Below are 21,428 nucleotides of genomic sequence, written 5' to 3' on the forward strand. Positions count from 1 at the left end.
AGAAGCGGGTGGGAGACCAACCCTCAGAAGCAAGGACGTAGGAAATGCCAGCGGACGCAGAAACAAAGCAACAGAACAAGCAGAGCTAAGGAAATGGGTTTGGCTGTTTTCCTGCTTCCTTTTAAGAAAGGAAAGAAATATTACCCTGTTGATGAAGTGGTGACAAGATGAGAGGGTACCCAGATAAGAGCCCAGCACTGTCATTAGGATACGCTAGGAGAAGGACATCAGTCACTGTCTTCTTGAACTAGTTGGCCCCTTTACTCTTTCTGAGTGTGTTACTGTCAGAGCCAATGAAACATTTAACATCTAGTGCTGGAAGCATGTCCTCAAAACTATCGCTACCACTTCTACTAAATTGAAAATCTGGAGAGAAAAACTGAGGTGTTCTGATCTTCCGTTCCCCAAATTCAAAATCCCACAAAGAACTTAACTTAGTTGCTGACCGTGGGGACACTACTAGATTCTGAACCACAGCATAAACCTCCTTATTAACAAGATATTGGCGGCAAATAAAGGAAAGATCGGTCTACCACTGGGTCTTCATAAACAGAAGTTTTGGCCAGAGTATATTAGCTCAAACTAGTCCCCACTTCCAATTTCATAAGTTTTCTGGTTCGGATAATAAATCACATGGTCTCTCTAACTCAAATTTGTTTCATTCAGCATGACCAGTTACTTTCAAATGATGGGTATCACGTATTTATAAAACACACTTATCTATTGGCCAAAAACTGGCCTCATGGAGACTAGCAATGATAGAGGCAAAAGGCTAACTTGATGCCTACTGTGAAATGTATTTCAGCAACATCAACCTACACTTCACTTAATGAAAAAAAAAAAGCTGCAAACAAAGGCAAAAGTGTCCTATTTAAATGGAAATGGTTTTCTATTTGTAACTTAAATTCACTGCAGTGAAGAAAATTACTGAATACACTTCTGGACCAACATCCTAAGTAAACAGGCACACCACGAAAGTGGGTACCAATTAGGTGCGTTTAAGCATAAAAGACAGTAATTATAAATAACGACAGGAGTTTTTTACGTGCCAGAATTATCGCTAACAACTGAGGAACACTGGTGATGCAGCCTGACTTGAACTTAATCCAGTGGGATGATTCCATAATGAACCAGATCTCAGGCTTCCCACACACAGCCCAAAGACCCGACAACTGAGGATTCCTTCACCCGCCCTAACTCTACGGTGCCTAACCCGACTAGTACACAGAGTTTCTATCTAAGAGAGTCAGCTTCCCCGCAAGTTTCTTAAAGTTAAGATTCGTGTTTCAACATTGTTCTATTCTAGGAAAACAATCCTCTCTTCTCATGTTCGTGCGTGCACACGCACGCGCATTCACACACGCACGCATGCACGCACGCACACGCCCATCATTTCACTGAGCTCCCACCGCTAAAACCAAGGGCATCGTATAGAGCACTCATGTCTACAGCTTCATCACCGAAACACCAAAATGTAAATGATACTGTACTTGTCCACTCGTATCTGCGGCCTGCTGGAAATGTGTAGCCAGCGATGTCTCATCCTGGAAAACTTCATTACACTCCAAACATTTCAGACTATGCCTGCAGAGCTTGGATGGGTCTTCATCCAGAGGCATAGCTGGAATGATGGGTGTGCTCGAAGGAGCTGATATGACGGTCCCAGTTATACCAGACTGAATTTTCGTTACAGTGTGTGTGCCAGCCCCCGCGGAGCTCGGAAGAGTGGAAGATGGAGCAGAAGTATTGCTTGACGGAGAAACAATCATTTGATCTGCTGGGACTGGCTTTAAAATCAAGTGGGAGCACTGCATTACGACTCCCTTTTCCTTATGCCCGCGGGCATGGGAAAGGAGACTGCACTTGTTGTAAAAAACGAGGTTCTTTGTACAGTGGTTACACGTTACTTCGATGCGCACACTGCGTCTGTCGTAGTGCTGGGTCAGACTCTTCTCAAGCGCGAAGGAGTCGCCACACTCCAAGCACTTGTACCCGCGGGTCGGTAACGTGATGCCTGCATTAGCAGGGGGGCTGAGGTTGGGGATGTAAACTGGAACGGGGTTGACGCTGCTCAGCACCTTGTTGAAAGCTTCCACCACAGAACTCTGCAGGGAGGACACCACCTGGACTCGAGACACCTTTTTGGGCGGTTGCGAGGCTGCTGCATTGATTATTGCCTGCTTTATTTGCTGCTGAGGTTTGGTTAGCACTTGGCGGAGCTCGGAGGTGGCCTGGGCGCCCTGAGGCAGGAGGTTAAGGTTGGCGAGGTGCACAGTCTTTGGCACGAGTTTGGCGTTGGCCAGGCTGGATGCCGGCACCACAACGGTTTGCTGCTGGATGGCGCTGGCGGCTTTAATGATGGCGCTGCTGGCGCTCTGAACGGACGCAGCAGATATGACCGTGGCTTTGACCGTTGTGTTGTTAGCGAGCTTCAAATTAATGACTTGAGATCCCGCCGTCTTCACGGCAGACACTGGGAGGAAGGCAGTTGCCACAGGCTTAATCGTGACCTGTTTGGGGGTCAGCTCTGCAGGGGTCACTGCGTTGGTAACGACCGCCGACTGCAGAGGCGCTCTGGGGGGAGAGGAAAGGACGGCCGCTGGCGTCGGAGATGACAGGAGCGACGTCACGGACGCCATCACGGGCCCCGTCTGCTCAGAAGGCTTCTTTCCAGAGTCAAGATCGACTTCCGGCAACACCCTCGTCACTGTTCTCTTGATTTCCCCCGATGACGTCTTAATGGTTTTTATGCGAACTTTGGGAATTGCTGGTGTCGATCCTGCAGGGGAGGACGGAGAGCCTTTGCTGCTGTTTTCACTGGAAATGCTCCTGGGGCTGTCTGGCTGCTTTAGGGACGCTTTTTTCGTCCCATCGATAAGACTCTGGGATTCAGGAGACTTTTCAATGGCTCTGGGACTATCATTTACTTCTTTTGGTAATGGAGAGGATTCCCGTGAATGGGTCACTGGTTCTTTACAGGAGTCTGAAGCAGCCTTTTTAGCACTAAGAGCTGCGATTGCAGCTATGCACGAAGAAAGCTTGGAGGATGGCTTTGACCTTGCCGGGCCCAGGCCGCCAAGGGTGGTGTCGTTCTTCTCGGAGCTCAGCTTCCCATCATGGACCCTGTTTTCAAGCACCTTTTCGGAGTTTTCCTTCAATTTATCCTCCACTTTCCTGACTTTAAAAGGTTCATAAACACTCAGATTTATGGAATTTGTTTCTGTCTCTCTCTTAACGACTTTGTTCTTCTCTGTATTGCCTGGAGCAGAGATTCCAGCTTTGCTCAAGGGCTCCCCTCCCAGGGCCTTTAGTTTATCGTAGTCCTGTTGGGGAACCGACCCCGTCAACACATTCGACCTAAAGCTTGAACGCACGTCCTCTTTATCGGGGGGGTCATCCACCTCTATCTTCTCGTCGTCGTCAAACTCTTCGGCACTGGAGATAGGGCTAAACTGGCTGAAAGCTGAGTCTTTCAAAGTCACCTCTGAGGTAGGCACATCTCCCTTCATGGACTTCGATCCGTCTTTACTGTAACTGTCCAGCGCCGACGCCGCGAGAAACCCATTATGTAAGCCGTTGCCTGTGGGGTTGTGACCGTCCTTCTCGGCGCCCTCAGAGGAGTCGATGCTGCGAACGTTCTTAACGATGACACTGACGCCGACGTCAGCAGAGGATGGCGTGTGGGAGTCGTCGTCCACGTGAGCGCTCTGCTTGATGTGGCTCTCCTGGTCGTCGTGTCCAGATTCGATAGCTGCTTTAGGATCGACCATATCTGGGATGTCGAAGGCTGCCAGGAGGTCGTCAAAGTCTGGGGTCTTCATATCCCCCATGGTCATGAATTTGATCAGATGTTCTGTCAAACACACAGAAAATAATTCCATCAGCAAATGGCATTTTGTAACAATGAGATAAATCTCCCTATGAGGTCCGTGCTAACCCGGTGATGGTTGCCAAGAGCAAGTCGACAACCGCACAATTACGGTAACTACGGAATTCTGTAACTACGGAATTCTGAGTCAAAGTGAACAAACATCCAGCGAGTATGTGTTCGGCCTTGAAAATTACAGCTTCAAAGTAATTCCTCCAAAATGCTTTATCAGAGTGGCAGCTCTGTAACAAGAATGAAGTTGATCGAAACTGTTAGAGCCCAAAACGCAGGTTTTGGTGTAACAACTAGAAAATCTGTCATTTATCACTGGACTCATCATACAAAAAAACTACTTCCGAACATATTTTGATCTGGAAGGCATTTAATTCCACTAGCAAAATTATCACTATTATAGCCACCACCATTTTCGGGATATCAAATTAAAAGAAATATATTGCAATCAAAAAACCAATTACAGATATCTATTCACTCATGGAAAAAATAAGCACCCCAAACCCACCAGGGGACATCTACTGCTAATAAAGTTCCACCTGAGATTTTTTAAAAAATCTCTAAGATGCTGATGCCCTCGGTTTTCAGTAAATACTAATTTTCTCCGTTATGTTAAGGAGAAGAAACATACTCTCCCGGCAGGAAAGTATAGATTCCCTTCCTTCTCCCTCCCCAGTTCAGCGGTTTTAATGGTTGAGGTAGCACACAGCTGTCTCCTAATTACCGCTCATCCAACACAGTGGTGCAAGTGGCTGTGGCAGCTGAGGAAAGCCCTACCATGAAATCGCTCTCGGTGTGTAACCAGCATGGACCCAAGGACTAACAGCGTCGGGGAAGGAAGGCCCCCTCTGTTGCCACCAAGCTAGATAGGAGTGGAGAACAGTCTACGAAGTTGTGTTCCCATCCGTGTCCACAAAACCCTGGGTAGTAGGAGCGTGGAGAGTTTTAGGGAAATGGATGGCCACAGCCAGTACAAAGGATGAAGGATGTAGAAATACATGACATGCTAAGCGCCCTTCACTCCACCTGCAGAGGACAAGTGATTGCGGGGTACAGATAAAACTTCCACTGGAGGAGAGCTCTTTCTCCAACCTGAACCCCCAGGTCACTCCATCTTATGATTCTATTATTTTCTGGTACGTACCACAGTGTGCTACTTGTCTCTTCTTACCTACTGACTAAAGATGAGCGATGAATCTCTCATTCGCCTTTACACCACAAATGCCAGATAACTAACTCACTACAAGTCAGGGGCCAGAACTCTGGGTTTATAGCAGAAGAACAGGCTGAAACCCAGCTCTGTCACTCACTAGCTCTGAGACCCTCAGGAAGTGAGGGGACTTCTGTGGGCCTGTCCCTTCTTTTTGCTGAAGGAAGACAAGCAGCCAAGAAGAGAAGGAAAGAGAAGAGGAAGAATGAAAGATAGGGGAAGAAGGAACCAACAATCAATGTCGGAAGGGAGGAGGGTTACAGGTGACTTTAGACAACTTTCACTGGAAAAATCAGCCTAACTGATTTGTAGATACACACTCTTTCCTCTTCAATATTTTCTAGGTTATTCCTCCTTTAAATGTGCTTGGATCACTAAGAAGTCGTCTTCCACATTTCACTGGAGTATTTAGTAATTTATTTTCTTGTACGGTCTGTAAAAGATCATGCACTGCTAACGAAAATGATACAAAGGTCAAGGTTGAACTTCTACTCAGGCAACAATATACATACCGGTGAAAACTCAAAGTACAAATCCATCATCAGCTGCTAAAACACCCTCAACATAATAACTCACTCTGGGACATGTCCAGACACTTCTAAGAATTTGGCTGGGAAAAACTACTGTTGAAGATGAAATAAACACTCATCGTTCAATAGGAACTGAAGAATAAATCGCCTTCCGTTCACATATGTCTCAGTTAACACGGCTCTAAAGAAGTTCAATATACTTTTCTCTAGATTGTTTGCTTCACCTAGAGAAAACACTCATGGCCACTCTCCTCTCAGATAGGCAGATGCAGGATGCAGGATCAGACAGAGAATAATGTATCCCCAGCATCAAACTGCAGCCAAGACAAAAACTGCGGAGGAAACAAGAAGGCAACACTTCTGAGCTCACACTGACGTGAGAACGTCTGAGAAGCCGCGCCCGTGTGAAAGTCCGTGATGATGACTTTCTTTTTAAAATGAAGTTAAACACTTAAACTGCAGAATATGGGGAATGAAAAATCTGTCTGTCATTTAATATTATCTACTTAAGAGTCCACCCACTTATGAATAATCCCTGAATGTCGCCGCTCTTATTTGTAAGCATCGTATTTCAGTGATAAACTGAATACTCACAATAAAACCACCATTAGCCAAGCATTCCTCGGGTCTGTCTTTACCAACCATGTTGATCCAAGTTTATAAATCGCTGTTTTTACAGAACTCAAGTCATAGGATCGTGAGCCACCTCTAATTCCCCATCAGAGTTGAAGGTAGTTTTTTAATGCTATCACTTATCCAAAGCTTGGACCAAGGAAGTCCCAGTGGAAGTGTGGCTCCACCTAAGTCCCTCCATCCTTTCTTTAAAGCTACTTGGGATTCATGTCATTTGCCCTCTCCTGATTTGGGTGAGCAGAAGACGTCATCCAGTTTCATTCACACAGTTCATGCTGGAGGGCAGTCAATTCAGGAGCAAAAAACACCATAAGAGGCAATTCAGATCCCCAGTGGGTGGTAGGCCCAGGACACACCCACGAGACATGGCAGAGTTCAGATCAGCAATGCAACTGGCAGGTATCCTTATGAACACCTGGAAGATTAACGTATGATTCTTATTATCTTTTCCTTCTGTTTACACATAGCGAGTACCTACCTACCCGATTTATCAATGCACAGGCGCTCCTCCCCACGGCAGCAGCGGCATGAGCAAATCGTCCAGTCAGTGGTAGGCTGATGCCCACCACACTGCCCGTTATCTTTTCCTATCTGCCCAGTAAAGTCGACTTAAGCAAGTTAAGGCTTGGAGAACCCCAGAGAGGACGGTCCAAGCCTGCAACGCTCCCCGCCCCTCCCCGGAGGGCTTGAGAAGACATTTCAGATGCAGGAGCAACACACCCTGCTCCCCATTCCTCTATATCCCAAGAGTTATGCTTTCTCTTGAGGGAAGTGGGCAAACCCGGCCAGGGGTGAAACAACGGGACACTTCAAAGAGGGTAGGAGTGAATCAGCAGCGGTTTTAAAAAACTATGAGTCAGCCCTTCTAGGTCACCTGACGGAATCCTGACTCCAGGGCGGAAACGCACAACGGGCATAAAAGCCGGAGCGCTGGTGGCCCAGTGACAGCATGCCACATTTTCTGAAACCCCCGATCACTGTGCAGGTGGACTGACCGCTCTGCGGTTGTATAATTCACGTAATTAATAAACACCGCGCTCTGTAACGTCACTCTCCTTTTCTGATTTACAGAAATGCCTTTCACACCCACAGTCGCACTGTCCTATTACCCGTTACCTTCCCACACGGCGGAAGGCAAGAGCAGATTTTCCACTTGGGAGAAAAAAGAATATTTAACTCCCACTTCATTTCGCAGTTGTATCAAGTAAAAAAGAAATGTTTGTGTTTGAAAGTTTTCTTCATTTTTCACCCCAATTCTTAAGTACTACTCTTTTAAAAATAGATTCTTTTTCTTCAAAACATTACAAAAAAAAAATCTATCTTCTCTCTTGACAGATAACATAAAAAGATCTCGAAATTTTAGCTTTGCCTCAATAGCCTGATTTTCAAACAGAATTAGCTTTAGTTATTGTAGCAATGTCTTTCATTTCATTTACATTCTATAAAATATATCTTCCTTCAAAGGCACTTACAGTCTTTTAATTTAAAACTAAACCCCATTTACATAACCTATAATTCACTAATAGCATTCGTGCTTAATGTAGAATGTTCTTTTACCCAAAGACACTTGGGAGGAAAAATGCTAGGCCTATTTACGGAGAATAAAATTGAAAGAACACAAGTGTGTCACATGATCACTTTACTCCTGTGACACAGACGAAACACTTCCTTTCCTACCAAAGCCTCTTAAAATTACATAAAGCTGTTTCATCTTTGTTGGCAAAAGTCAAAAGCTATCAAGTCGATAGAAAAACCTGAGAAAAACCTATTCACCCCTTAATCATATTTCTTAGGCTTTGCAATAAAAAAGAACTGTTCTTCATGGAGCTGTTTCCCAATGTCCACCTCGAGAAGGATGGCGTAAGAGGCTGGGGCTTTACCCAACCATGGACATATCTGTCAAATCATCCCCAGAGAGCAATGCCTAACCCCAGCCGAGGTCTTGCCTCCAAGAGGAGTATTCGAAGGTCAATACGAGCAGTGATAACACACTGGGCTCCCCATCTGAATGGAGAAACTAACATTTTCTTTAAGGAAAATCAATAAACTCTAAATTGTAATAATCCTAAAGAAAAATAAATCAAAATCTATTGACCACCTCGGCCACCTTATGCGACTCTCCCATAGAACAACGGTAATAATACGAGGTCTGTTATTCTCTTTGGGGACTATACTGGTCACTATTTTTTAGCACTACCTGTCCATTGAGGCCCTTTTTAAAGAAATAATTCAATAGATTAATGAATCTAACTCATGTTTCTATCGTCTTCATCTTTCCTTCAAATATAAAATGTTCTTACGGCATATGTTAATGTTATGCAACGTTTCACATTTATTTTGTTCCTCACAGAAGAGGAATCTAGCACACCCAGTTTTTTAAATGTCTTTGGAGAACCACGCGGATTGGTTTCCGTGGCCGCCCACGCTCCGGCCTGGTCGTGGCCGTCACGCGAGTCTGCAGACCCGGGCGCTGCCCCATCACCGGTCGCTCTCTCACCGTTAGCCTTTTCAGGGCTTTCTGTCATTACATGTCTTCAACGTCCCCACCCCCGACCCCCCCCTCCACACACACACAAAAGAAAGGGAGGGGAGGGGAGGGGAGGGGAGGGGAGAGGAGGGGAGGGGATCACATCTCTTTTTCCCCAACTGACCTTTTGCTTCTCCCCCACTTCAATCTGAATTGCTCATCAGGGAAAGCCATTTCCTCACTCCGACTCCATTCCAAACGCCAAGCCGGTTTGGTTCAGTTACACAGGTCTGCCTCTGCTTCTTCACTTTTCCTAAACCAGCTGGGAACGGATGTCGGTTTCAAGGCATTTTTTTTTTTTTTTTAAATCTGATCAGCTACTTGAGAAGCTGTTAAGAACCTCTGCCTTGGTGCTTCTCTCCAGGAAAGGGGAGGGGAACAAGGAGACCGGGCCCCCAAAACTGGCAGACACTGAGGTTCAAAATAATAAATAATAATACGAACACATGCATATGCATGTGGGGATGTCTAAGTGTGTACAGTAAAAATGGAACAATTACAAGCCACTTGAAGGCCCTGTGCAAGTGACAAATGCTCATTTTATCTTTTGTCCTCCACTAATCGGACCCTGAGTGAATCCTGACAAGAAGCCAGAGCACCTTGTAGGTCTAAAGGTGCCTTTTCAGCCACAGGGAGGAACTGTAACACGGCAGCACTGAGCACGGCCTGGCCCGCGCCTCTCACCTCCAGCCCTGGCAGGGGAGGCTGACAACACGCCTGCTGGCAACACAAGAATGTCGTTTTCTCAACAGCCGACAGCAGAGTAACACGCAGTGTGTGCAGAGACAGTTCATACACAGGGCGAAATGAACACAACAGTCATTTGGTTGATTCTGTCCCGTATGCATTCAAAAGAAACCAGTAAATACAACTGCTACGATCCAGAATAGATATTCACTTGTTTCACTAAATTCTGATGGTACCAACTATCGATCTACAGGTACTTTGGCCAACATGGTGTTTTCTTCTGCGGTTAAGACCTAATATTCCTGATTCGAATATAACTGCCGTGAAAGTACAAACTGCTTTTTGGAAATATAAAGTCATTTCATCGGAGCGCAAGCCTGGGACACCGAGAATAACCCAGCCCCGGCCCTTCCCGGTGGTTATTCTTCACTCTTCCCTCGAGGCCCCGCAGACGAGGGCGCCTCCCCTGCCCTCCCCCGCCCACCATTCTCCCCTGTCCTTAAGGAGAAGCCAAGGGAATTCAGGAGCAGTCAAGGGAACGTGCCACCACATCAGCGAACGGTCCCTACACACCTCCGCCTTTTCAGCTCCACCTGCAGCCCTTGGCTTACTGCTCACGTCACCCCCCGCTCCCAGTGCCAAGCACTGATGGGTCAAAACAAAAGCTCAGCCATAAAGAGCTCCTGTGCTCGTTCCACTCAGGTTCTGCAGCTGCCAAGAAAATCTCCAGAGAAGACTGGGCAAAGCCCTGCTCCATGTCCCGGGGTTCCTGGGCCACTTAAGCTCCACAACCCTCTTTTCCTTACTGTTAACTCCCACCCTGCCAGGAGACAGGCGTTTCTAACCCTTTCCTCTTACCTCCTTCCACGCCTCTGCCTTTTCCTGTCTGCAGTCAACCTCTCAGATAAGAGGCACCAGGCGAGACCTGTCCCCACGCCCTTCCTTTCTACCGGCCTTTGCCACCCCTGCACAGCTGGCCTGCCCAGGCTGGTCCTCCTCCAAGAGCCTGCTGCCCTTCTCCTGTCATTTTGGTCACTCCTATCACCTCTACCTGAAAGCAAGGATCCTTATGACTTTGATTACATTTACTTTTAAATCCTTGCACTAGAAAGCATATCCCTTTCTCTCTATACAACCCTGAGACCTGACCTTTCCCCCGATAATCAGCAACCCTGGAGGCGGCAGAGGACAGTAGCCTGACTAATAGTCACAGGGATCCCTGGCAGGCTACAGATAACATCTTGACGTAAGTTATGTCTCAGCTCCTGAGCCCTAAGGTGGAATGGCCCCCTGGCTACTTTCCCATGAGACCTGACAGAGGGGACAGAGGGAGGCAGGAAGAGACCTCAGAACTCTCAAGACCTGAAAAATGATTCATTACCCTCAGCTCCAACCAATCAGCTCCCAGCAAGACCCTGAGCCCTTAACCCACACTGCTCTGGAAATTCGCCCCTTAGAATTTGTAACCTACAAGCCATCGGGGAGTTCAGGCTTTTGAGCATCAGCTTCCCATTCTCCCGGATGGCACCGCCCATAATAAAACAGCCAGTCTCTCTCCACTGCCATCCTCGGTGTTCAGTGTTTGGCTCTGCCAGGTGGACGAGCTCTGTCTGTTCCACAACCGACCTCCTGGCATAGAGAGACCTCCCCCAGCCTCGACCCAGTGGCTCGGCCTTGGCGCTCTGCCTCATCGGCGTACTGCCCTCACAGTCAAGTTCTCGATCACAGGGACAATTCCCGGCCCCTCTGCAACCCATTCTCCAATGTCGGCTATAAGAAGGGACTTGGGGAGGTGACAGAACTGTTCTGTACCACAATTGTGGGGCTAGATACACACTTCTTTGCATCTGTCACAACCCAGAGAATTTTACTGCATATAAATTGGGAAAAAAAAATTTTTTTTTAAGCAACCATAAATAAGGAAAGGCCCAAAATGAAAGACCACCTGTAACAAAGATCCTAACGTTTACAAGTGAATAACATAACCACGCTGAAGAGGGCAAGGAAGAAAAGAACTAATCAAAGCAACACTGGAAAACAAAATTTTGACTCTAAACTATAAAGCTACAGGGAACAAATCTGGTTTGTAATTTACTTAGCAGTATTAAACCAATGACGGTTTTTTAGCTTTACTAAGTGTGTTATAATTATGCCAGGTGGTTAGGGAAAACTGGGTAAAGGGAACATGGAAACTCTATTATTTTGCAACTTTTCCATGAAATAAGATTATTTCAAAATAAAATGTTAAATGAAGATGCACACTGCCATTTAATAGTGTACAGCTAGCGACTAATGAAACAAAGCGAGTGCCTCGTGACCCTCCCAAAACGGTCCTTTCTCGAAAAGCCCTTGTTCCCTGTGCCTGTTCTGTGACCTGTGACCTGTGACCTTTCGGCAGATTTCCTTTTCCAGCATCCTCTCCTCTCGTGGACCCTGCAGCAGCACTGCCAAGAGCGGACTTCTCTCCCACTCCCTGGCCTGTGCACCTCTCCCCTCGCGGGTCCCTTCAGATTATCATCTATTTTTATTCCAAGGCAAACTGGGCAACTCCTGTGGTCACAACGATCACATATAGTCACAGAATTCACATATTTCTACATTCGGTCTTAATTCCACTTTAAGAGCCACCTTTCCACTTATGGGTTATACGTTCTACTTGTCCCTCCCAACCTCTGTCAAAGTTACACTGAAGCCCTCGTGTTCCCGCCCAACCTGCTGCTCCTGCCAGTCCCAGCTGCGTGACATCCAGGACACTCGAACCTTCTCTAGGAAAAGATTAAAAGCCCTCAGGGATCTCCGGCATTTCTCACGCTGTGGAACAAAGGCACTAGTTCTGAGGCACTTAATAGGCTTTCCACAAACACAAGACAAAAAGACATAGCAAAGGCTAGATTTTTATCCTGCTTTCAGGCAAGACAGCTTCTACTACGCAAACATAAATCTCTGAGAAGACGGATGCAATAGTTCCCGAATTTTGACCCAATCACAGGTCATTTTTTTCTGATCCATGAAGACAAATGCCAAAATGACTTTCCCAAAGCCTGTACCAATTTTCGTTGCTGCCATTATGCATCAGAGTTCATCATATACTTTAAGTTCATTATACTTTAAGTTCATCATATCCCCTACTTTTGTAAATATTTACTGACTAATGTCTACAGCAACAAAATGATGATTTATTATACACAAACTTCTGTGTTGCTGATTATTAGAAAGCTTAAACTGCTTTCTATATGGCTTGCCTACCAGTTGTAAAAGAAATATTTGTCCGATGAACAATGCATGAATGAATGCATGGAGGGAGATGATGAATTTCCTATTTACTTCTTTGTGCAGCTCTATAAAATAACTTACCGACCTAACACTCTTGTCACTTAACAAATAAGCAGGGACATAGATAACCCATCTGTACAGTTCCCGAAAATAACCGAGTTTCTTTGGACAAAACCTGGTGATAAGAATGAACTTTCAACATCGCAGCTACACAAACATAGACGACAGGTACACATGCACAACACCCCTTCGTGCTGCTCCGGTCAGCACCAACATCCCCTCTGCTCCCTGGCTTGTGTTGGAAACGTTCCCACCTAAAAAATGAAGGCAACAAGCACACACCCAACCCCAGAGATACCGGGAGGGGGTGCTGACACTTAGATGTTTAGAGAGAGCCTTGTTGTGATCAAACACAGCCGCACAAAAAAGCACAGAAAGCTTAAAATTCAAACAAGGAGTGGCCAGTGGTCAGCGAATTTCAGGGAAGGTTCCTATTCCTCATCCCGCAACCCAAGGGAGACCAACAGCTATGGCCGGGAGACCTACCTGGCCGGGCAGCCAAGTCGGGACCGTGTTGTACAGAACAGTCTGTGATCATTAACCTTCCCTGTCACAGAGAGTCTGGATTTGAGCAACAGAAGGAACCAAGCTAAGTGGGCAGCATCTCAGGTGGGGAAGCTGGTCCTGAGTGGCCAAGGGCCAGAGGTCAGAGGCTCACCTTGTCTGTCACAGAACCCACAGGCTGAGGCGTGAGCCTCAGCCACCATCGGAATTAGAGGCTGAGGCACACATGACCCACCAGGTCAGAACCACAGAGGTGGACAGAAGAGGTGCTCAGACCAGAGGCATTAGTGGCACCACCCTCACCTGAGCCCACGTGACTCTGCAGCCGCAAGCGACAACCCCGCTGTGAATTTACACAGACGCAGCGCTGCAGGTACAGTGCGCCACTTCCCATGAGCAGCAGCAGCAGCAGCAGCAGCAGCAGCAGCCTTGGCTGAGAGTCGCATCTGAAAGGACTCCAGCATCCCCGGGCCCCGCCTCCTAGACGGGCAGAAGGTCAGAGACAGTGAGGCCTGAGCACCGTGCCTCCAACAAATCCTCAGAACCCTTGCAAGTAAGTGTTTCCCAAGGGAGCCCTGAGAATCATAAAAAAAACTCTTAGTTTTGAGCCTTAGAGTTAATTTTAAAAATCGATAATTAATGTGATATGGAGAACAAAAAAGAAAATAATGTATGCCTCTATCTGTTTCTGAGACGTGGAATAGAGTATGTTCATTTCAGCTTACAGCTTACTGACATTTCACAGCGAGGAAGTGGTTTTCAAACAGGGTTTCCCATAAAAGACAAATCTAGGGGAGATATTACAACCCGAAGACGTGAATTTTATATTGTTCCTGTTGCCTCCACTTTAATCTCCTTCATTAAACCATCTCACTGCCCTTGGCATGCTCTACGATCTAATAAGCTGCACCTTAAACTGGGAATAATAAATGCAAATCTCCAGTTCCCAGTCCATTCAAGTTCATCTGCTTATTTTGCCTTGATGAAACCGAATGCTCAAGGTTTAATTTTAATAAGTTTTTAACTATCTCCCCAAGGTTCATGAATCTCTAAAATTCTTGGAAACTGTAATAAAAGATACAAATCACAGAGCAAAAATATCATCAGCCCAAATGCAATCTAACTTTACAGGCAGATTCCAATGTAGTGTCGATACTGGAACTCGAACCACATAAAAAAGCAGCTTAATTCCTTGTCCAGGGAATATTAATTTCGTATTGATCTAGTCTTCTAAAAATCTGACAGTTCTAAAAACCAAATCTGGGCATTCTTGTGGAAAGAACAGATAGGAAAAAAAAAAGAAAGTGAGTCATGTGAGAAGGCGAACCCAGCACCAGTGTGCAGAGAAAAAAAATGGACAAAAAAGTGACAATAAACGAACAGCGAGGCGGACACCCATCGCCCGGATCTTTGTTTCTAGCACCATTCTCCAGGAAAAGGAACCAGGGCTTCTGGAGAAATGGCCGATGCTAGGATTGGGCAAGAAATGCACAAAATGAGCCGGGAACACCTTGTGGTACCAGAAAGTTAAGAAATTGCTCCAAAACGAGCCACACTGACAGGGGGCAGGTCTCAGGGACACAGAGGTCAACTGCGAGAGCTCCTGACGGCCAAAGCTGGTACAACTGAGCAACAAACAAAGTAGTATTGGATTATAATCCAAAGTATAAAATAAATATTCATGGGTCCATACTGATACAAACGACTGGAATAATTGAATGAATGGGGAAAAGCAGAGAAGAATTTCAAATGGGTTATGTAGATGCCCCACCCATACAGAGGTGAAGAGTAACTCCCCGCTCCTTAGTGACTTTCTTCCGAACAGGACAGTCTGGAAAAGGGAGAGAAAAAGGGTAACTTCAGAGTGGAGAAGCCTGACAAACACTACCTTGACCAGGTGACCAAAGTCAACATCAAGAATGGTAAGTCATAAGTATGATATGTCCCCTTGATGTGATGTTAGAACAGCACCTTATCCCAGAAACATATTACCCCAGCCTAATCACAAAACAACATCAGACAAATCGCAACTGGGGACACGCCACAAATACCTAGCCAGCTCTCCTCAAAACTGACAGGGTCACGAAAAACCAGGGTAGCCTGAGACATTGCCAGGCTGACACACCAGAGAGGCCTCGGGAGACGTGAGGACCAAATATGGCGTGGCATCCCGGATGGGATCTTGGGGCAGAAAAAGGGCATTAGGTGAAAACTAAGGAAATCTAAATAAAGCATGGACCTCAGGTTTTTTGAAGAGTAAGACAGTGATAATAAATGGCTAAGAGAGTGGGGGAGGAGTGAGGTGCCCAGAGGGGGCTGAGAGCAGGGCATGGGTGCCACCACCCTCCTGCTCCCACGGAATGTTGACGAAGGCACAATCAACAGGAGCGATTCCTAAAATGTTTAAACAACAGCCCTGCATATGTGCAGATTAATTTTTCATTTAATCTTCTTACCAGCAGCGGCCTCAACGTCGGGCACTGACTAAAGCAAACAACTTAGCTACTTTTGAACCAAAGTTTATAAGAAACAGAATTTCCAAAAGTTTACCTTCTCCATGCTTTTCCTGGGCACAAAATGACAGATGATCAGCAACTACAGCCAGCCCCAGTCTGCGGCCAGAGACGATAAATGATTATTTGGTTTTTCTTTTTGCCCGACGGAGGGCAGTATGACAACTGGATCACTGATAGTTTAATATAGAAAACAAGTTATAAAAAAAATAGGTGCCTCCTAAAGATTCGGTTGTACAGGCCGCACGGAAGAGAATGAATCATTTACCCCTCTCTCCATGCTTCACAGGCACCTCTAACAAGGCCAGTGTTTCTGCCCACAACAGCAATGAACCTGACACTATACGCACTGCATGTTAACGGTAAATGGGAAATACATTTTTAAAAAATATGTCATTAAGAACAACAAGGAAAGTGAAGTAGTTTTGAAGCGATGCTGGTCTGATGGAAGGAAGAGCCGGAGCATTCCTGGGTTCTTCACGGCGTGATGGCGCCGGTTCCTCCTCACCCCTCATGTCGGAGTGTATGGCCCTTCCCCTAATGGGGATGTGCCTCCAGTCCTACTCTAGGCATCAGCCCTGGGTAGGGTCACCTGGAATTCATACATGGAGAGAAATGCAGTTCCCTCTTACAAGGCAGCAAAATTTCAGCTCGCAAAGCAAAATTCCACAATGTCTCCCTGACTGTCCCATGACCTTTTCTCTTAATTTCAAAACTCTGTCTCCCTAGTCAAGCATAACTGAGGAATGGCTGCAATCTCAACCGCTCCTTGCCTAACCCTGGCCCAGCCCTCACCCCTAGACCTTGTTACCCCGCGGACTAGCAGACTACACAGGGCCGCAGCTCACAGACTGGGCCCCCACAGACGGCCGAGAGCCAGCGTGAGCAGCCGCAGTAAGTTCTAAGAGACTCGAAGAGAACTAGAGAAAAACAGGAATAGAGAGACTGGGCTTAGAGAGAAGTCGGAGCAAAAGCGGGCTCGGGCGTCCTCATCGTGCTGCAGAGACGTCTAGCCACAGCCATCTGGTCCCCTGGGAAGCTGAGCGGCTGCCCTCTCTTCCAGGAAAAAGGAAGGGAGGCTGCTCCGGAGTGGGAAAGGAGTGGACCAGGGCCCAGCTGGCTGAGAAGGCAGGTGGTGAGGTGCAGAGCCAACGGAGGGATCCCAGAGGTCCAGAGGAGAGGGGGGGACAGGGACAGGGCTCCCTGGCAGCAGCCCTAAGAACGGCTAACGTCTATTCAGGACTATCCCTAAGGCCACACTAACTTGTGACTCCACTCCGGCGGGCAGGCTCGTCATCCTTCAAAACAGGTGCTATAATTGTTTGTGTATCTGTCTTCGTGCCCTAAAAGTCCATTCTTTAAAGCTGCCCATGTACAGCTTTAAATTTCTCCAAAGAGCAGGTGCTGACCAAATAGTCAATGCATGGAGTTAGATCTGTGAGTCCCCGACAGTAACGTCTACTTCCGCGCCACACACAGCCTCCGCTTCCTCAGCTCCCAAGACCCTCGGAGGCCCGGATGCAAAGGCAGACTGAACGACCACTCTTCAGACACCTGACAGACGCGACAAGCCGAGGGGACAGGAAGGCCACTGACCTGGGCTTGGCGAGTCCCCGCTCCAACAGATCAGAAGCAGGGACATTAGATAAGGGAATGGAGGAAGGGAAAGGGAGAGAAAACAAAGGAAAATTCCCCCGTCTGTCAGAGGTGGCACCTCAGCCGGTCCTCAGAGTACAGAAGGAGAGAAACAGGCAGGATGTTTTCGGTATTTCACTATTTTATACATGGCAAAAACTTGCCATGAAAGAATGCTGACTGAATTCATAAGCTCCTGAAATTTCACAAAGATGACATTAAAAGTATTTTTAAAAAGATAAAAATAGGCAAATATGTAGAGAGAGAGACTTGTGGTTGCTTAGGGCTGGGGGGTTGGGAGGACTGGGGAGTGAAGGCTAAAAGGAGCAGAGTTTCTTTCCGAGGTGACGAAAAGGTCCGAAAATCGACTGGAGATGCTTACACGACTCTGTGACTAAACTAAAAACCACGGACTGTACACTATAAATGGGTGAATTGTATAATATGTGACTTGTATCTCAACAAAGGTGTTACCAAAAAAAATACTATCTGCCCAAAGGACAGGGCAGTGAGAATGGAGTCAAGGCCAACGTAAGTCACTGATTAAGTTTCGGATAAAGGAAGAGTGGTGGCTAAGTCGGCAAAGTCAAGAGTTATACATCCAGGGGGCCTTGCAGGAGGCGGCCGTGGGGATGGAGGACCGTTATTCCCATGGAAACGGCTCCGAAGCAGCTCAGGCCCGGAAGGAGGAAGTGAGGTGGGGCCTAAACCACGGATGGCTGGAAGTCAGCACACAGAGCCCTTCTGTGACGCCCCTGACCCTCTGCAAGCGGGGACAGCTAGGGAAGGGCAAGAGGAAAATTCTCTGGGTTGTCCAAGCCATGGAGTGAGGTGTGGGACAGAAAGCCTGCCCTTCCATTTCCTCCACCCCTAAGGCCACAAGCCAAGCTTATGCCTCAGGCAGAAGAATCGACGGGCGTCCTAAGAAATGAAAGCTCCAGGGAAAGGCGTCCAGACGCTGACTTGTGGGGCCCCTCAAGAAAGAGCTCAACTCGATGAATAATCACAGAGAAGCCCCCCAAAGGACAAGTCTCACCTGTGCAGGCAGAGCTTCCAATCAGATTTTCACAGCCTCATCCTTAAATAACATCGCCAGACCTGTGGGAAAACCTCCAACACAAGAGACCGAAATAAACCAAAAAATATAAAAAAAAAAAGAGGACAGAGCTGCCGCAAAGAGTAGAAGAATGTATACATAACTAGTATCTTCAGAGAAAAAGGAAAGCAGGAAGTTATGAAGAAGCACCCAAAACACAGGGAGGAACTTTAGAAATAATAAATATTAATAACTCAAATAAAAGATTAAATAGGTTAAAAAAATAATAATAAAGTCAAGGAAATCAGGCTCTCTCCCAGAAAGTAGAACTAGAAAAGTGAGCTAAACAATAGGAGAGAAAAGGCATGAAAATTAAAAGTTCAATCCAGTTGGTCCAACCTCTGACTAATAAGAGTGTTTCAGGAAGAGAAAACGCAGAGAGGACATTATCAAAGAAAAAATACAGGACTATCTCCCAAGACTAAAGGAGCCAAGTCTGGGATGGAAAGGGCCCTCACGGGGCTGCCAGATAAAACACAGGATGCCCAGTTAAATCTGAATTTCAGATAAACAACGATTAATCTTTTAGTGTAAGTATGTTCCATTGTTTATCTGGGCATCTTGTATTTTTTTGTTTGGTAAATCTGGCAACCCTCTAACCCTGATCAAATGAAAAAAGTCCACACCATAGCAAAATTACAGAACATCAAAAATGTCAGGAGTAGAACAACTGCATAGGACTGGCTGTGCCCAGGCGCTGATTTAAGGGCCGTGGCATGTGTTAACGCGAGTCCCCACCGGCCAAGGCGGCACTCAGTACCTTTGCCACCAAATGGACGGAGCCTCTGCCTGGGGCCTGGGTTGCAGACACATTTATCTAAAGGACTATAGAGCACAGGGCTATTTTTTTTCTTTTCAGTCTCTCATGAAAGTTTTGTTTGTTTGTTTAATTTTGGAAACTGGCTGAGTAAATGGGAATTACGGGAAAGAGGGGAAGGGGAGGGGAGGGGAAGGGAAGGGGAGAGAGAGAGAGTGTGTGTGTGTGTGTGTGTGTGTGTCAGTCAGTCACAGCCTCTGCCCTGGAGTGCCTGAGCTCCCCGATTCCCCCTGCACAGACGGCACGGGTTTGGGGAGGTGCTTACAACTGCCTGTAAATCTTCAGTCAGAAAAGTCAGGTGTGGGAGAAGTTCAAGAAAGGTACTCTGGATGGAAAACCCACCCATCCAGGCTCCCTGGGAACCGTGAGCGGCTCGGTCTGCCGCTGGGTTCTGTGGGTCCAGGCCCAGCTCCACCCGGGATGGACTCCTGCTGTCACTCAGCTCTCACATGGCTGGGCCAAGGACGAGGGTGTCTCAGACTCTGGGTCTTGAGAGAGACACCTGAGGAGCCGCCAAGGCCCTGCCTGGGTGGGAGAAGGGGCCAAACCATATATACAGCTTGATTTAAACCTTTTAAATATTTAGGCATATCGTATATACCTTTTAAATATTTAAATATAACTTTTAAATATTTCATTATACCTTTAAATAGTTAGCCATCTGGTCTCCATTTGTACTCTTGCCCCAGGCCCTGCAGCATTAATGGCAGGCCTGGTGGCCGTTATTATTATTATTATTATTATTATTACTGCTTTATATGTTAGGAAGAGAAATGTTCAGTATCTTGCTCAAAGACATACGGCCAGTAAACAGGAAAGGATGGAACAGAACCCAGACCCTTTACTCCACAGCGCAGACTCATAACCTCCATCACGAGAGATAGTCGGGTGGTAACAGCTCAAACGAAGAAGTCCAACTTTAGCAAGGTATATCATTTAGAAATAAGAAAGTGAATAACAGAAGAACAGATTAAAGAGATGAAGTTAACTGCCTACAGGAGTAAGGATAGGAAAATATGCTTGATTTTTTAAAACCTATGTACATGCATTACTTTAACAAAAAGTTAAAATTGTTAAAAATAGATAAGTAACAATCAACTACACCTCCATTAACTCAATGTAAACAACTTAAGAATCGCTCTGCTCCTCAAGCCTCATTTCTACAAAAACGCATGAAACGGACTCGGGGCTTTTCCTAATGCAAATGCAAACCTGTCACAGTAAGAAAATAGTTACTGAACTTAGTGAGGTCCAAAATTGTTTACAGTGAAAAACAGCAAATTCCATTACTTGTGAGAAAATATAACTGAATATATAACTGATATAATTGAAAACCTAGAAATAGTCATTTTTGATTGCAAAATTAGGTTTCATGAACGTTCAAAAATCATTTTTAAATGTATTTGTCTTTTTTAGGTCTCTTTTTCCCAGCCTCCATGTATTCAGAAGACCCTCGCTCAGTGCGTTAAATACAAAGGAAAGAGAAAAAAAGGGTGGAGAAGAAAAACTTCCAGCATTCAACTGCTTTCAGGTTATCTATATTCCAGAAAAGTACACAGCTTATAAAAATATTTAATTCGGAAACAGCTGAACTGTTCCCTCAAACTTACCAACTCTAAGAGCACACATAATGAAATGTCAATAACAAGTTCCCCTTAGACCAGGACCAATATCAAAGACAAATTCTAACCCAGAGAATTTTCTGTTTCTATTCAAACCGGGCGGTGGGGCCAGGGGTGGGGTGGGGGGAACAGAAGGAAAAAAGAAAAAGGCTTACAGCCTAAGACCTGACCCTAGAACACAACCATGGCCTTTGAAGAATGTAGTCCGTGCAGCCTTTTATGTCTCCAGCTAACCAGGCGGCCCATTTTAACATGTGAGGTCACACAGGGCTGGGACCTTGTCTCCCAACTTGTTCTTTTGCTGGTTTATCTTCATCCGTTCTATTCCTAGTCTATCTTCCTCCCATTCAAAGCCTCCTGAAGACAACTCTCTGGTTAATTCCAACCATATTCAATCCGTCCAATGTACTGGCCTTTTCACTATTTATGGACACAATGTGT

At 46.1% G+C, this 21,428-nt stretch overlaps 1 protein-coding gene across 13 annotated transcripts in view; it reads right to left on the bottom strand.

The window, feature by feature from the left end:
* Positions 1-21,428, bottom strand: part of ZNF532 (zinc finger protein 532) — a 90,241-nt gene that overhangs the window by 46,617 nt on the left and 22,196 nt on the right. For 11 of the 13 annotated variants that reach the window (XM_039840591.1, XM_039840571.1, XM_039840544.1 and 8 more), the window contains one exon: positions 1,491-3,853. In XM_039840591.1, coding sequence (XP_039696525.1) covers positions 1,491-3,836 — 2,346 coding nt within the window. In that variant the 5' untranslated portion in view covers positions 3,837-3,853. Of the gene's footprint in view, positions 1-1,490; positions 3,854-8,904; positions 8,929-13,607; positions 13,632-21,428 lie in introns of those variants that run through there. The other 2 variants (XM_039840478.1, XM_039840554.1) reach the window with 2 other exon arrangements.

Source organism: Pteropus medius, unplaced genomic scaffold (assembly GCF_902729225.1).
Source record: "Pteropus medius unplaced genomic scaffold, Ma_sr-lr_union100, whole genome shotgun sequence".
In the NCBI taxonomy this organism is placed as follows: Eukaryota; Metazoa; Chordata; class Mammalia; order Chiroptera; family Pteropodidae; genus Pteropus; species Pteropus medius.